Source organism: Crocuta crocuta, unplaced genomic scaffold, assembly GCF_008692635.1.
Source record: "Crocuta crocuta isolate KB4526 unplaced genomic scaffold, BGI_CrCroc_1.0 scaffold346, whole genome shotgun sequence".
Taxonomy (NCBI): Eukaryota; Metazoa; Chordata; class Mammalia; order Carnivora; family Hyaenidae; genus Crocuta; species Crocuta crocuta.
The window spans coordinates 2360453-2378441 of NW_027527957.1; the positions used below are offsets into that span (position 1 = coordinate 2360453).

General features: G+C 38.7%; 1 protein-coding gene across 2 annotated transcripts in view; it reads left to right on the forward strand.

Annotated features, from left to right (window-relative positions):
* Nucleotides 1-17989, forward strand: part of MARCHF1 (membrane associated ring-CH-type finger 1) — a 553625-nt gene that overhangs the window by 496169 nt on the left and 39467 nt on the right. For both annotated transcript variants that reach the window (XM_077752739.1, XM_077752740.1), the window contains one exon: nt 11-191. In XM_077752739.1, the coding sequence (XP_077608865.1) occupies nt 11-191 (181 nt within the window). The remainder of the gene's footprint in view (nt 1-10; nt 192-17989) is intronic.

A 17989-nucleotide genomic window follows, 5' to 3' on the forward strand; every position in this document is an offset into this window, starting at 1 on the left:
TCTTCCCCAGGATCTGTCACTGTGAGGGGGATGAAGAGAGCCCCCTCATCACACCCTGTCGCTGCACCGGCACCCTGCGCTTTGTCCACCAGTCCTGCCTCCACCAGTGGATCAAGAGCTCAGACACGCGCTGCTGTGAGCTCTGCAAGTATGACTTCATCATGGAGACTAAGCTCAAACCCCTCCGGAAGGTAGGGTATCTACAGGAGTTGGTTTGAAAGAGGGCACTTGCAAGCAGCCATGTTTTAAAAATCCATTTCTTTCCCCAATAGAATTTGGTAATATGCTAACATCCACGAAGATACTGTCTTGTGTTGGGCTCAATATGTAAAACAGCCAAGTGTTTGCAAATAATCCTTCATCTCCATTTTATGCACTAGGGCCTCTGATTTTTATGTCAATTCCTCCAAATTAAAAAAAAAGTGTGTGTGTATATCTATCACACACACACGCATACATTGTACACACACAAAATAAATATACTAGTAATTCAGAGTAATTGAATTGATGGAAACTGTGAGTACATGGTATTCACTGAAGTCACTTCTCTGGAAGGTTAGGATAATAGCTTACATTAAATAATATGAATTCATCTAATTTCCTGATAATCAGGCATTAGGTAATAGAAGAAAATGTTTTCTTTCATAAGATGTGAACTCTTTCCTTGATTGGCCTTTATTTGGGGATTTTGGTTAGTTCATGTATAGAGTAGGTAGAAAGAAAAAGTATTATTTTCTATATTGTGCATCAAGCTGTAAGAGAGAGGTAAGTTTGCTTTTATCTATAAACTTAACTTTTAAATTCCTCCTTTACATTTTTCTAAAGAATGAAGGTAAGAATATGAGTCAAATATAGTTAGCATCTCACTCAAAGCTAGCAAAGGACAACTTGGGAAGGATACAAATGAAGACCATTAACTAAATTTATGTAATTCGTGCCTTATAATTGGGGCCCTGGGTTTTAGCATGTAACTTCTCTTTTTACCTAACATATATGGGTGTTTCAATTTCCAAAGGAGAGTCTAGAGACTGGAGTTTAAGTAATGAATCTGCCTAAAGCTGCTTTTCCATCTAAATTAAATGCAAAACAAAAGTGGATGAAAAGAACATTGCTTAGAAATAAACATAGGAGCTCCAGGATGAGGAGGGATGTAAAGCAAAAAAGGAATCTCCAATAGGAATCTGATTGGTTCCTGCCCATTTTAATTCTTCATTAATTCTGTAAATCCTGGAGAGGGAGGATAGTGTTTCTTGCCTTTGCACAGCTTTGATTTTTAAAAGCTGCAGAATGATTTATAGATGTCAAAACTGATGTTCAAAATGCCTTTGGGCTATGCATTGTCTTTTTTTAATGTATGGGGTAACTTGGGTGACAAAGGTGACACTCCGTTCCTCCAGGTCCCAGAGCAATCAATGCCAGAAATAGAAATGGACCCTTATTCTTTGCCCTTTGCCTCATCCATTGAACAGATGCTATGTGATGTCTGGAGTAGCTAAATAACACATTGTGCTCTGTGATTTTGTAAATTTCTCTTCATACCCCTCAGGGAACTACAAATTGTTTCATAGCATCTGTATATTTCTCCATGGGTTTCTTTTTTTCAATTTACATCCATATAAAATGTTCATTTCAACTTTGTCAAATGTAATATTTCATTTCAAGAGCAACAATCTAGGATAAAAAAAATTGGATTTTCTCTTCTTCATACTGTCTATCCCCCTCCCCTATTTTTGCATAATAAACAATACGTGATCCCGTATGGAACTTGAAAAGTCTTATTCTACCTTCACATTTTGTGTAGTCATCCCTTGTATACAACTTTAATCCTTTCTTAGTATCCCCTTCCCAATAATTTACAACCTTATCATAAAATCCCTTACTTCTCAACTAAACTATTTATAAACCAGAGAATGGCAGTGAATACATCTGTCTTTTTTAATCTTCTTAATAATGAATATGTTGTAGCAACCCAGTGGGCACCTACTAGCTATTGATTAATGAAATACCCTACTTTCTTTTTAAAAACATTTCCTTTGTCATAAATATTAATGAAGGACAGCATCTCAACATCCATCAGTTTTAATAGCATGTGAATATCTACAGAGGATGTTAGAATCTAATACAGAAGTTTCTTCCTGACAGCCCACAAAGTTTTATTTGACCCATGGGCCTTAAAATTTGAATTAGTTATCAACATTTAGGTGTGTGATTATTTTGTAAATTCCACATATTTGTATTTGTTTGAAAATCTACAATATCTAACTCTACGGGAACCACATTTCCATAGAGCAACATCTTGGGGGTGGCTAAGTGGAGCTAAATGGTGTTTAGTGCCTTTAAAAGGCTATACGCTCTCAAGTTCTCCACATTTCTCACTGTCCCTCCTTCTCTGATCCTGACACCTTGTGCCATCCCCACTCATCTTTTTTTTAATGTTTATTTATTTATGTTTGAGAGAAACAGAATGCAAGCAAGGGAGGGACTGAGAAAGAGGGAGACATGGAATCTGAAGCAAGCTCCAGGCTCTAAGCTCTCAGCACAGAGCCTGATACAGGACTGGAACCCAGGAACCACGAGATCCTGATCTGAGCCAAAGTCTGAGGCTTAAGCAACTGAACCCCAGGCCCCAGCCGCATACCCACTCATCTGAACGCCTCTGCGGCTCTGGTGTAAGGATCTGAATCTTCAACTCCTTATCTAACACGAGTCCTGGATGTGAGAAACACACATTCTGCCCCTGTCTCTCTGATTTATGGGTTTTAAAAACCTAGAAGTATTCCAAACATTTACTTTCTTCTTTAAAAGTATGGGACATTAGCATAACACTTAAATGACAGTATCCAAAATGACTTCAGATTCTGAAGTGATATGAACTATATAAATATAAGCATGTTTAAACTGTTCTAGTTGGTTTATTCTGATGGCACTAAGATTCATCAACAGTGTTCTTTTGATAGTTTTTAATTGGTCATTACAAACGAGAGGTATAGTATTTGGTTAGGATATATACAGAGTACATCCCATTAATTGCTCTCAACTCAGTAATTCCATTACAGTTTATAACGTTCTAAAGACCAACCACATGAAAGAATTAATTTGGCTAATGATTCTGAATTTCTACCATTATCCAATACAGGCAGGAGATTCTGTTTAGATGAAATGGCTTCTTAAAGTAGAAAGGTGCAAATCTTCATAGTCCGATGAACCTTGGGGCTTAATAGTCTTTAAAGAGATCAGTAAAACCATACTTCATTAATTGCTACTATTGCTACACCCAAATCTTCGGTTAGCAAATTCATCAAAGTATCCTAATGTGTCCAGAAGAAAATCTTTAAAATCTAAATAAAATCAAGGGCTTATTTGAGAAAAAGCAATTTTCATCATCTTTAAGTCAGTAGCTCACCTACTTTTATAACACTCAATAAAAGTCCCATTATTCTACTGGTTACCCAGGGTCAGCAGTAATTCTCAGAGCCCAGAAAAGTCAAAAGGATAAAAATATACAAAGCAGTGCAATTTGGAAATGCATACAATATCAGTTAGGAAGCCTAAAATCTTCTTCTATTCTGAATCTAAAGAATTGCATGAGGTTCAGATTTGAGTCTCAATTGGAAAGACCAGTTGCTGGATATAAAGCTAAGCTTATGAGGCTAGCCAATGCTAGTGACAGCTTTATATTCTCCCCTAAATTAGTTCTTGGTATAGTTTTTCATATGCATACCATTTGACAAATGTATAATACAAAATACTCAACTCTATGCGTCCTTTTATTCCTTGTCTCATTTTTTTCACTTAAATCAATCAGGGAATCAATTACCCCTGATTTAGTAATGATTAGATTGAACCATATGTACTTGTCATTTTTATAGGCCAAAAACAGTTGAATATTGGAAAGTTCATAAAATATAAGTCCTATATGAATTTATTATGCCAGATAAAAAGGAATGATCATTTTGATGTTTCTACATTTCCACCATAATGACTTCCAATGCTTCAGTTGAAATATCTACTTAAAAAAAAAAAAAAAGAACTCTATTTGACAACTGCTATGTTAATTCCTTCCTTTCCTTAATTTGATGTGACATCTGGCTTTCAGAAGGGCCGATGAGAGTTACCATAGCAGGCCAACTGCCCAAAGGTTATTATCGATTCTCCACTAATGTGAAGGTCTCACAGTTCATAGTCTTAAAATTGGATATGGCAGAGAATGTGGTCAGATTCCTAGCTAGGGTCTTCTAGTACCCTATTGAATAATGTCGCCTAGTCATGCATAAGAAAATTAAAAATGCTTCAGTTACTTACCGTGATGGAGAATTTGCGGTGTCACTAACACAACTGCCACATACTGAATTTCTACTGTGTGCCAAATACTTAGAAGATCTCAATGCACTTAATCTGCATTGCAACCCCATTTTCTATAGGCTCATGAAATCTATTTTACAGATAAGGAAAATGAGACACAACATCAGGCGTACTTAATACCACACACGCCGGAGCTCCATGATTCTAGCGCTGTGTCCATTGTGCTATGCCACATTGCCAGACATAGCTGAGAGTCTCTCTCTCGACGAATCAAAACTTCAGCTTTTATGTAGACCATTGTTAAGGGAAATATTCCCAAATAAGCCTTTCTAAAATGAAATTTTTTTCTAAAATCTTTCTCCTTAAACATGGATGTTTCTACCCAATGTGTTTTCTTAATACTCAGTTCTGTCATTACCTATACATCACTTATTTTACAGGTTGAACATCATTAACTGGCTCACTAGCTTGAAACACAGAGAAAGCTGTTGTCTTTGTTAATTTTAAAAATGAATCCGTCAGTTATTTTGCCAGCAGAAATGAGTTTGATCAGGAATGGCAGAGAATTACAGTTTAGGTTAAGCAAGCTACAGCAAAACTATAGGCAAGTGCAGAGAACAAAGGAGAGGAATGCTCTCTTCTAGAACAACAAGGGAAGTTGGGAGGGCTGTTAGAGACAAGAGTCCATTGGAGTAAACTTGGAGTTCAAAGTACAATGGCTTCACTAGCTGAGGCGTGGCTGTCTCTCATTGGCTGAGCTGGGGAGGAGCAGAGAAAACCTGTCTTCCTCCTGCTGAGGTAGTAAAGTGTAGCTAAAGTGGCGTCACTTGCAAGGTTCCTTTCTTGCTGTTGATGAATCCAGTAGGGTGTGAGAACTACCCCCTTCTGGTCTCCTGACTTCATTTTATTTTTGCTTTAATTTTTTAGATGTTTTATTCTTTTTTTTTTTTTTGAGAGAGAGTGAGCATGAGTGGGGTAGGGGCAGGGAGAGAGGGAGACACAGAATCCGAAGCAGGCTCCAGGCTCTGAGCTGTCAGCACAGAGCCTGATGCGGGGCTCAAACTCACAAGCCATGAGATCAGATCATGACCTCAAGCCAAAGTCAGAGTAAGCGCTTAAATGACTAAGCCACCCAGGTGCCCTTCCTGACTTCATTTTAAACAAGATATCCTTTATTAATTTTCACATCTTCATTCTGTACTTGCCAGCCTGCTGTGTTTTGAAAGCCTTTTATAGGGGAAGACAAGTTTTCCCTTCTTCCTTTTTAGGTCCTTTGGCTGGTCTGATAATCAATATAGGACTGATTCACAGGGGCACCTGGGTGGCTTGGTCACTTAAGCATCTCACTCTTGGTTTTGGCTCAAGTCTTGATCTAATGGTTCATGGATTCAAGATCACATAGGGCTCTGCGCTGACAGCGTGGAGCCTGTTTGGATTTTCTCTCTCTGCCCTCTCCTCCCCCTTGCACTCTCTCAAAAATAACCAAACATTTTTTTTAAAAAACTGATTAACTGTAGAAAAAACAAGCAAATGTTTAATAACACATCTACATGGGAGAGATCCAGGAAAACCAAGTAACTCACTGAAATGGCCAAAGCCATCACCTGAAATACCACCATCAGCTAAAGACAAAAGAAGGGGTTTGGGGTAAAGAGGAGACCACTTATGGGAGGTTATCAGGGAAAACATAATAAACAAGGGGAGGGTTGTTAAGTAGCTTTAAGTTGTTGCCTTCTGCATTGGTGAGAGTTCTAGAAATTGCCTTTCCGGTCCCCCTATCCTTACAAATGGGGATTTTCCTTATAAATGTAAATGCCTCTTACAAAAGGGTAACTTCTGCTGGATTTTTACAGCTTTTCTGTCTGCTGTGTTTTAAAAATAACCAGTTTAAAATAATCAATATACCAAAGAAGCATATTTTAGCGTGGCAAAATCTGCTCTCCTTCACCTTTCATCTGCTTTTGTTCTTCTCATTCTTCCTGCTCTCAGAACCACTGGTGTGTCACTGTTCCTTCAGTAAGTAGCCCTTAGTCCAGAACTTTACATAATTACTGCTTTTCTTCTTTAAACAACAACAGTAATCAAGAGTTATAAAATTGTGTCTATAAAAGTCCCAGTTCTAGGTGAATCTAGGTGATTAAGATTCTCTCTTGATCATTGAAAAGAGTTTTAGTGGGTATGAACATTTTGGCATCTTTCCAGGATTCTTGGACCTCTCTTTGGCATCCTTCCTAATTTTCAGTTTTACTTGGAATTACATGATAAAAAATAAAAGCCCTTAGCAAAATTTTTTTTAAGTTGATTTATATTGAGAGAGAGCCTGCGCTAGTGTGCATGAGTGGGGGAGGGGCAGAGAGACAGAGACGGAATCCTAAACAGGTTCCAGGCTCTGAGCTAGCTGTCAGCACAAAGCCCGACATGGGACTCAAACCCACAAACCGTGAGATCATGACCTGAGCCAAAGTCGGATGCCTAACGGACGGAGCCACCCAGGTGCCCCATCAAATAAGGTTTTGATGTCTCTGGGATGTTTGCCTATAATCAGAGCCCAGTTCTGGGGAGTAGGTTTGCTGCTTCATTTCTTCAGAAATGTATACGCTTGGAGGCAATGAAAATCTCTGCCCTCGCATGAGGATAGATAAAGCTTTCTTTATACTTGCAAAAAATATCCGTACTCATTGTTTGCAATGCATACTGGCCCTGTCATCTTGCTGTGTTTCAGTCCCATTATTATACGAGCCCTGAGTGCAGTGATTTAAAACACTCCAAAAAAAATTTTTTTTTCAATATCACACTTTCCAAATGAACCAGGAAAGCTTTTCACAACAGATCTCTCTATCCAGTGGTGGTGGTGTCTGCCACCAACAGGTCCCCTTACTTCTCACTGCTTCTTTCAGTGAAGAGGAAGGACCCCGACACGCTCCTTAGCTGATGATAGCTGTGGGAAGGGAAAGGACAATTAAACCACAAAATAGCAAAAAGATCATTAAAAGAGAAGTATTTCAACTCAGTTGGGGCATTATCTTTTCTACTAAAATTGTTTTGGTTTGGTTTTTAGGGGTTTTTTAAATTTTTGTTTTATTGCCTTAACAAGTTCCTGTCTGTGGGGCATCTGGACTGAATGGGGGCCCTAGCCCCACTCCCGGGAGGGGAGGGGGTGCAAGGATTCTCTTGAGGCAGAATGAAAGACAATGGGAGTTTATTGAATACACCCCAAGGGGGCAGGACAGCAAAGGAGAGACTGGCTGCGTTGAGGTAGTGGGGAGGAGCCACAGTTACAGGGAGGAGTAAGGAAGTGTGGGGACACAGGGAATTCTCTCCTATCTGGAAATCTCAGGAACTGTGCCTGGTTGTAACAGGTCAGTCAGAGTCTATGGCTGTTTCAGGGTGGGTTGCTTCATGAGCCTGTTTGTTCACCTCGGTGGTCACTGTGGGCCTTTTCCTTCGCTCAAGTTTCTGTTGCTCAAAACTGTTGCCTAAAAGCGGCCTCTACATAGTGCCCTCACAACTACAACGGATATATATACTCTTTAATTTTTTAATGTTTGTTTCTTTTTGAGAGAGAGACAGACAGAGTGTGAGCGGGGGAGGGGCAGAGAGAGAGGGAGACATAGAATCCAAAGCAGGCTCCAGGCTCTGAGCTGTCAGCACAGATCACGATGTGGGCTCAAGCTCACAAACTGCCCCGAAGTCCCACCCTTAACCGACTGAGCCACTCAGGTGCCCCTCGGAACTACAACTGACATTTTAATTAAAATAATATTGAATGTGAGTAGATAAGCAATGCCAATATGTCTTAAGTCAAATGATTATGAGATGGAAAATATAAGAGTCTCATACTTTTTCTGATAGACACTCGGGATTTATTATATGGCCTCATCCTTTTGTCTTTTGAGAGAATACCGGCAACTGATTAGTCTTTAAAATTTCAAAAACAAGACGACTGATCAACTAGGGTCAGTATTACAGAATAGTTTGTTCAAAATAGAATCGTCTGTAGGCAACAGAAGAGCGTATTCTTTCGTGAAGCTTCCAACCATAAACAGTCCTCCCTCTATGCAGATGTGAACTCCAACCAGGAGCCAACTGTGTTCTGAATGATTATTCTGAGAAAGCTCCAGTCTTGCCCAGTTCACTGATTCACCCAACTCACTGTCCTGTCTACCATGGTCACTTGTGTTCAGTAGTGAACCAGATAGAGAAGAAACCTGCTCTTCAAGAGCATAGAGTCCAATGCAGGAAGGATGGAAAAAGATGAATTACTTAACAGTATTTTGTAATAAATTTCAAAGGCATGGTAGTCAATGGGACGGTGGTGTGGGGGATCGAGAATTTTCTGTAACTCCAAGGGAATGGTGAAGGTAATTCAAAGAGAGCAAGCCATCATAGAAAGATAACAGGGATATAGAAACAGGAGCTGACAAGAGGGTGTCACAAAGGAGACTTAAACAATTTCTGAATAATTGTTGGTTGGAACATTTCTCTTCTGTACTTCCTTGTTAGTAGATACAATTATATATTACTTCAGTTCTGTTTATCTCTTTGAAAATTATTGCTTAAAGAACATAACCCCACTTCCTTGGTAAAAAAAAAAAAAAGTCACTTTGTTTTACTATTCTAGATATGAAAAGAAATACTTAACTTTCATTAGATTTGCTATTGAAGTCTTTAACACGATACAGTTCCATGATTGTGAAAATACGTTTTTATTTTGACCAGGACAAAAGGGACCCACAAAATAGAACTTCTTTTATATGCTTTGTATTTTGATATTTGAAACATAAGCTATGGTTGAAATGAGGGAATTGATATTACAGTGATCCATATGGAAAGCATAAAACATCAGCTTAGAATGTGCAGAAGCATATGCACATCTGTGCACGCACACATGCCCGTGCACAGACACACGGTTACAAATAAAGATTTCCCCAAAGCGTCATCTTATGATTGAGGTTTTTTTAATGAGAAAGAAGTTATATTTGTGTTTCATTTTAATTTTTCTTAAGATGCTGTAACAACTGAGTTTCAAATTACTTTCATATTTAAATTTTCCTCCAGCTAAAGATTTCTCTCTCTCAGCTGGAATTATTTCTTAATTCATTTACCCAGTTTTTCAAATCTTAGCATAAAGTTTAAGAAAAATTTCCTCATAAATTTTTGGTTTAATTTTTTAAATTAAGGCCTGAGGAAATCAACATCGTTTTTTCAAAAACAAATATTTTAGACCAAATCAAATTGTTTTCCTATTGCATTGACAAGAGAGAAATGAGGAAGACGTTGACATTTATCTGGAATGATAGTGTCCAACCCTGTTGTCTGTGCATTAACATGCTTGTATGCTATTATCAACATGCTAATAATATAGATGTCTGAAAGGTTTCACTCCAAAGAGACCTAATCTCTCACAAACCAGCTCCCATCCAATTTTCTATTTTTCTCTACCATCAAGTAGCTCCTCTTCTTTTATTTTCCACACAGATATACCACCCACTGCCTCACCGTACCAGTGCTATTATCTTGCAAATGAGTGTGTTGCCCCAAATTAGGTGAATATACCCACTCAGCCACAGGTGTAACCAAACCTGCCCTTGTGAAATGTATAGCATGGAACAGTATAAAAGGTGGAGAAAGCAAGACCGGAGCTCTAACTGCCTACTCTATCAGTTGCATAGGACAGGATGCTGAGTAACAAAGAAGTCCAAGTTCCAAGTCCTAAAAGAAGTAACATACATGCTTTCTTAATCTTTCTTATTACCGTTTGAAGCAAATTATGGTGAGGAAAATGAAATATACTGTATATTTATGAAAAGAAAACCATTATGGGACACCTGCGTGGCTCAGTTGGCTAAGCATCTGACTCTGGATTTCGGCTCAGGTCATGATCTCACTGTTTGTGAGATGGAGCTCCACACGCGGCTCTGTGCTGACAATGCGGAGCCTGCCTGGGATTTTCTCTCTCCCTCTTTTTCTGCCCCTTCCCCACTCACAATCTCTGTCTCTCCCACTCTCTCTAAAATAAATAAACATTTAAAAAAACATTAAAAGCATGACTAAAGGAAGACAGGGAGAGGAAGGGGAGAAGAGAAAGAGGAGGAAAGAAGCAAAGAGAGGAAAGGAGAGTTTGAGGGCGATTAAGGATGAGAAGGCATCTGAAAGGTGAGTAGAAGCAAGATGTAAGGGTCCAGGCCATGCTTCATTTTTTTCTTATAAGTTGTAAGCAGGTGGTTAAAGGCTAAAGTAAATTAAATTCAAGTACTTCTTGACAGCAAGCTGTTCTGCAGCCCTGAGACATACATGGAAGATTTCTGACCCTAAGAAAAGAGGCAGGCTGGGCTGAAAGCCATTTTCTCCTTGGCACAGTAAAGAAAACCAGAGTAAATTGAAAGTCTAAACAAATTAGTTTAGTTGAGTCTAGCAAAGATAATTATATTTTCTTGAAAGCTAGAGTTACTGTGAATACAGAGCTAGCTTAATATAAAAGTTGATATTTCAATGGAGTATTTTTATCAATGAACAAAACTAACAAATTTTTGAGCTGGATCTTTTCATTATCTAGGAAATGACTTATCTCTGAAGCACTGATAATCTCCTGTTGGACTCATTCTATATAAGACCACCCCCCACAGCCAACTGTACCTGAAGGACCACACTCAGAGCTTCCAGTAATGCCTAGTTATGATTTCACTACTCCCATTTCATTCACTCAGTCACCAGATATCTACTGAGTACCTACTACGTACCAGTCATAAGGTTATAGTGATGAACAAGCAAAATTTTCTGATCTTAGAGAATATACATTCTTGTAGGGTAGGGATGGAGGCAGAGAGTTGGAAAACAAGTTATTTGTAATATTATGAAATAGACTTAAAAATGGTTTGGGAAACAATTTTAGTAACTTTAGATAGGGTTGATATAATTCCAACTGTTAAATTGTAACTGAAAGAAAGTTTATGGGGATTTCTAGGTAAAAAAAAAATCCTTAATTTCACAACTGTCTCCCTGTCCCATCAGGGGAATGATTTCATAAAGAAAATTAAGATGAAAAGGTTGCCAAATGACTGTGAAACCAGAGTGAGGAAGATGCACAAAGACAATTCTGTCCACGCCGGCTGAGAAAAATTACCCACAGTGTCTGTGGAATGCTACTCAGTCCTGCAGATAATTTACTTTCAGGAAACAGGTTATATAAATGAATGAAGCAGCCTGATTTTATGATGATAAATGGCGAATAATGCAGTCGAGGAAATATGATAAGAAGTGGTGATGATGCCATTCCAGAATAGATGTGCCTACTCTAAACAGAGTAGTAGCTACTCATCTCTAGTTGACTGTTGTCAAATCAACTACTTTGTCAGGAGAAGCCTAAGATTCTAGATTTAACTTACCTCTTCCAATTTTAAAAAATAACTGTGACTAATTCAATCTTAAAAACTATTCGGGCAAAGGAAAACAGATCTGAGGCCAGAATCAGCCCACAGACCAGGAGTTGATGATCTCCACTGTATAGAAATGCCCATGTGTCTCAGCGAGTATTGCCCAGTGGAGTACAACATGGTGCAATAGAAAGAATCTAGATGGGGTGTACAGAAGAGCTGGAGTCAAACTCTTAAGGAAATCGCTCTGTGCCTTTAGTTGAGTCTCGTATCCTGAAATCGAGATCTATCAGAAACATGAAGGTGGAAGGATGGCAATAATATCTTATTTGCCAACTTTTCGGGATTATCCTAGGAGTGAAATGATGTAAGTAAAAGTACTTTGTAAACACTAAATACTACAAAGTAATATCTTCCCCAACTCTCCATTATCAACACTGTGACAAGTTCACTTTTCCAGTCTTACGAAATCAATATTTAGAACTGAATTCACTTTAAGGCCAACAAGAGATTAGCATGCACGTTTTTAAAGAGCTAGTTATTGAACGTTGAATTACTTTAGGGGTACATGCTTGATTAATTTGTAGTCCAGCAATTCTGAATGTATAGTCACCCATTCGATAGTTTAAGCTTGCAAGTTTATCTCCTAGGGATTTTGCTGAGCAAATTAATAAAGTAAGCAGAATTAAGGCAGGAAAAATAATCAACATACTAAAACCTTTTCAGGAGTTTATACAAAATGTTAAAATAATTATTCTCACCTGGCATATTTGAACAAAATTTATTTTGTGCTTACCTACTAAAGGGTTGTGCTAAGTATAACAAGAGTTACTTGTATATGACACCTTATATAGTAATTAATCATTTTTATAGTTCATTGAAATATTTGTTTTAAAGACCTCTTATATAAAGTAATCCAGTAGTTCAGTTAGTTTTATTAACTCCATCTGACTAATGTGATGATCAAGAACTTCATCTCTAGAGTCAGCATGCCAGGGTTTGGGACCTTGATAGTGGTCATGGTAGCAAGTTACTTAATTTCTCCATGCTCATATTTCTTCACGTGCTAAATGGAGATAATAAAAACATGTAACTCCTTGTATGGTTGGTAGGAGGTCTGAATGAGATAATACATGTAAGGCACTTAGCAGTGTGTCTGGAATATGATGAAAATAAATGTTAACTGTTAGTATATGTAAATTTTAAATGACTTTATTTTTTTATTATTTTTTCAATGTTTATTTTTGAGAGAGAGAGACTGAGTGCGAGCAGGGGAGGGGCGGAGAAAGAGGGAGAGGGAGACACAGAATCTGAAGCAGGCTCTAGGCTCTGAGCTGTCAGCACAGAGTCTGACACAGAGCTTGAACTCATGAGCTACGAGATCATGACTTGAGCCAAGTCGGATGCTTAACTGACTGAGCCACCCAGGTGCCCCTAAATGACTTTAATTTCAACTTTTCAGTATTTATTATGGTCCCAGAATTTTCAAGTTAAAGTTATCTTTTGAGAATACAACTGGTTTCTGAAGCTGTTTAAAGCAGTAAAATTATCCTTCTTTTTTAATGCAATTGTATTTTGAATTCATAACTTAAAAGAGGTCAGAGGATACTTAGTAAACTGAGACCCTGCAGTGTGGGTCAGGGGTGACCCAGCTGATTGAACTTTGACATTCATAGGGATAGGACATAGGGATCTCATGCCGGCAAAGCCAAAGTTGCTTTTTGGGTCCACACAGTCTGCCCTAGGACAGCTTAGAGTATTGGAAGATGTGCTCCAAAAGACCAGGTACACAGATTGGGTACATAACTTCAACCCTCAATCTTGATGAGCCAATGGTAATGCTTTAGTTCAACCATGGTGTCAAGTGGAAGATGCAGTAGTGAAAAACAGCAACTGCTGTCACCAAGAGCACCAAACCATGCCACTTCGGTGACAGAGGGGAAGGCCCCCTGACCCACAGCTGCTGGGACACTTGTCCTGTGAGTCCTGGAGTTCCAGTGCCCATGCAGCTGGTTCACCTAAGCCTTCTGGCACTGAACAACCTCAAACTGTCCCCACCACCCGTCCCTCCTGCCATCTTCATTAGACCACCATTCCTTGTGCAACTAACTGGGTGCCTCACCTGGGGAAGATGATCCCACAGCCTAAATAAGTATCTCTTCCTTAAGGTGCCCCAGCGAAGAGGGGCTGGCTGACATGATCCTCAGTCTTTCTGACTCAGCCACACAGCTCCTGAGGAAGGCCTGTGATCCAAGGCCTGATCATCACCAAGGTATTTCCTAACACCTTGAACGGGTAGACTCAAGTCAAAAGGCACCAAGCATAGGGATTATTCAGTAAGAAAAATAATCCCCTCACCTTTCCTCATGGCCCATATCTTCTGTCTTCCCATTAAGTATCTCTTCATCCAAATTTCTGAATCACAGACAGTGATCAAGTCCCTTTGAGGAAGTGGCAGAAATTAAGCTCAAATCTACCCCTTGAAGTTTGGTTCAAGGAGACACCCCAACCAAAGTCACCACAAATGAAGAAGTCCTGCTCTTCATGGGTCGTCATTTACCTCCTTCATAAAACATCTAGATTTTTGTGGAAATTGGAGGATATCAGGGCTTGAAACTTGTAACATACAACCCAAGTGATATTTAGGCACTTCTGGCGGGGAGGGAGAGGAGGAGGTTTCAGTATGCTTCAGGAAGCTGCCCTACCATTGGTATCAGAACTTGACAAAGAAAGCTTAATTGGTTAAACTGCATATTTATGTTTCAAGCTCCCATCAGTTTAAAAAAAAGTGAAAGTGTAGATCTGTGGAAATCTCTTAGAAGTCAAGTAGCCAATAAAACACATTCAGTGCAATGCTTGAAAAAGAAAGTTGAGCACGTATTTCAGAAACTAAAATGAAAGGGCAAAAAAGGGAGTAAAACAGTTTTTATAAAGGTTTAGTGAAATCCAGAATTGGGTTAAGAAAATTCCCAATGCTTAAATGCTTAAAATAAAGAAGGCAGAGAAAATTATCAAAGAAATAATGCAAGGTTACTTCTGCAACATGAAGGGTCTGATTATCCAGCACAAATGAACAAAGACTTAGCTAAAGGTATGCTACTGTAAAACTTCAGAATACAAAAAATAAATTAAAAATGGTAAATTCTGGAAACTTCCAAAGAGCTTCTGATGAATCGCATTGTAGTCAGAACTATGGTGGTCTTCTCAACAACACATGCTGAAAATAAATAGTGCAGTAAGAAGTTGAATATTCCAAAGAAATGTTCCACCCTGACTTTAATAATTAGCAGGCATACCTCTAAAGCCTAAGAAAAGATTTTCAGGCACTGCAAGGATTCTAAAACTTACATCCCGTGCCCTCTTAGGAAACTTTTCAAGGAAATGGTTGAGCAAAATAAGGGACTTGATACAGGAAAAACATTAGGATTGGAGAAGCACGGGAAGCAACAGAACAGGGGAGCAAAGGCACTGTGCACCAACCATTTCTAAGCTACTGAAAGCAATCACCCCTGCGAAGGATGCAGAAGAAGAGAGCGGCGGTGGGGGAGCCATGACAGTGATCAGCTTAGAAAGGAGAATAAAACAGAACCCTCGGGATTAGAGGTCCCTAGGGGGAAAAAATAAGTTTGATAAGATATCTGGTTTGCTTGACAAATAAAATTAAAGGGCCTTAGATAGATGCAATGAAGGATACATATATAAAGGTAGGTACGTCCTAAGTAAATGAAAAAGAATTACCTTTAAAAAGCAACAGAACTTTATTGGTAAAGTGAATTATTTCTCTAGAGAGGCAATTCTCAGGCTTTCTGGCCTCAAGACGACTTCTACACTCTTACAGATTATCGAAGACACCAAAGAGCTTTGGTTTATGCGGATTATATCTATCAATGTTTACCATAGTAGTAGCTGAAACTGAGAAATGATCACACAGGTACTCACTAAATTATTTAAAATTAACAAGAAACATAGCATTTAAAGATAAATCTATTTCTATAAAAAATTATATTTTCCAAAGCAGAAGCTATTCAATGAGAAGAGTTGTGTTCGTTTTCATTTTGCAGATCTCTTTAATGTCTGGCCTAACAGAAAACAACTGACATCTCATCTGTGCTTCCTTGAGCTCAGTCTGTTGTGATACCATTCATCATGTAGTTCTAGGAACATCTCACCATTCACAAATGTTTAGGAATTATTAAATCATTTTGATACCTGCTTCCTTGAAAGGGCCCCCAGATGATGCTGAAAAACAGTCCTCTAGAGTAATACTTGGCTTCTTAATGAATACCATTTTACATAGTTATAATATAATTTCTTATACTGATTTTACCAAAAGAGTCATTCAGTTATCCTGGGAGTCTGGATGTGAGTGAGGAAGGCTCTGGTTAGTATTAAATCATCAACAACAATGATAACAGACCAAAAGATGATGTATAATATCAGTGAGTTGTCAATAGCTGTAGAAGTAATTTATATAAGGGGCAGTGGCTGGCTCAGTAGGTTAAGCGTCTGACTTTGGCTGATGTCACGATCTCACGGTTTGTGAGTTCAAGCCCCGCCTCGGGTTCTGTGCTGACAGCTCGGAGCCTGGAGCTTGTTTTGGATTCTGTGTCTTCTTCTCTCTCTGCCGCTTTCCTGCTCACACTGTGTGTCTCCCTCTCAAAGATAAACACTTAAAAAATGTTTTAATAAAAAAAGAAGTAATTTATATAAAATGACAGAGGTAAATATCAGAAGCATCACCTCTGATATTTTAAGTGATTGCTTCTAGATGATGGAAAAGAAGGGTGCAGAAAGGTAGAGCTGGAGACTGCCATAAAATGAAATTCTATGTAGTCTTTAAAATGAGCTTTTCCTGTACATTTGTGGAAATAATTTTCAAAATATGAATCACGTCTCGATGACTCAGTGGACCTCAGGGGGAGCTTCAGATGTTGCATTCCTAACAAGCTCCTGGATGCTGCCAGTGCAGAACCATGCTTTCTGGAGCGTTGACTTACATAAGGAGAAAATTAGTCCTAACTCAGAATTTTAAATCACTCTGATGGTATCAGAAAGAAAGCCTCAGGTACCAGATTGTCTTTTATATCTCTCCCATATTTGCCAAAGTCTTGGAAAGATAGTCTTGGAAAGATAGTCTTGGAACTTTCATCAGGGAACAGCATATAACTAAAATTTAAAAGGAAAAAGTGGGAAGATTGGTGAAATCCTAATAAAGTCTAGACTTCAGTTAAAATTAAGGAAGCTAATGTTGGTTTCTTTGTTTGACAAATGTATCATGGTAATATAAGATGTGAACATTAGGGGAAACTGTAAATCTCTAATTATTCTAAAATTAAAAGTTTAGTTTAAACTGTTAAATAAAAGAATGGGGTGCCTGGGTGGCTCAGTTGGCTAAGTGTCCGACTTCGGCTCAAGTCACGATTTTATGGTTTGTGAGTTCGAGCCCTGCATTGGGCTGTGTGCTGACAGCTCCAGAGCCTGGAGCCTGCTTCAGGTTCTGTGTCTCCCTCTCTCTGTCCCTCCCTGCTAGTGCTATGTCTCTCTGTCTATCAAAAATAAATAAGCATTTAAAAAATTTTTTTAGTGTTAAAAAAAAGAATAAACAGCAAAGGAGGTAAAAGCTGAAATACTCTGATTAGGTCAGTGAGAAAAGTAAAACGAGGGGGACCCAGTATCCTTCCTATTCTTCATTCCCCTTCGACCTCTGATAGCTCCTGAAATTGAAAAACTTTTGGTCTCTACAAAAGATTGGAAACTAGCAGACCTAACACTTTTTTATGCTTGTTTATTTTTTTGAGAGAGAGTGTGAGTGGAAAGAGGGGCAGAGAAGGGGGGACAGAGGATCTGAAGTGGGACTGTGCTAATAGCAGCGAGCCTGATGCAGGGCTCAAACTCACAAACTGAGATCATGACCTGAGGCGAAGTCAGACACTTAACCAACTAAGCCACCAGGTGCCCCTAATATTTTATTTTATAAGGAAAAAAACAGGAGACCCAAAAGTTATTAACCGTCTTACTCAAAATTACACATTTGTATAAAATAAGGACCAGAATGGAAGATTTCCTTCTGTGTCAGGCTTGTTGTTTTTCACCAGTAGTAGGTTTTTGTTTGTTTGTTTTTTAGATATATCTACTTTTCTTCTCTAAAACAGAGAGATTTCCTTCAGTGTGACCACAAGATAGACTCACATATGTCACCCAAATAACTCCCATGTGAGACTGACTTATGTGTGGTCACAATAAGTAAACCAAAGATCAGATGGGTCACTTATTATGAGAAATGAAGTCACCGGAGAAAGATGGCTTCTGTCTTC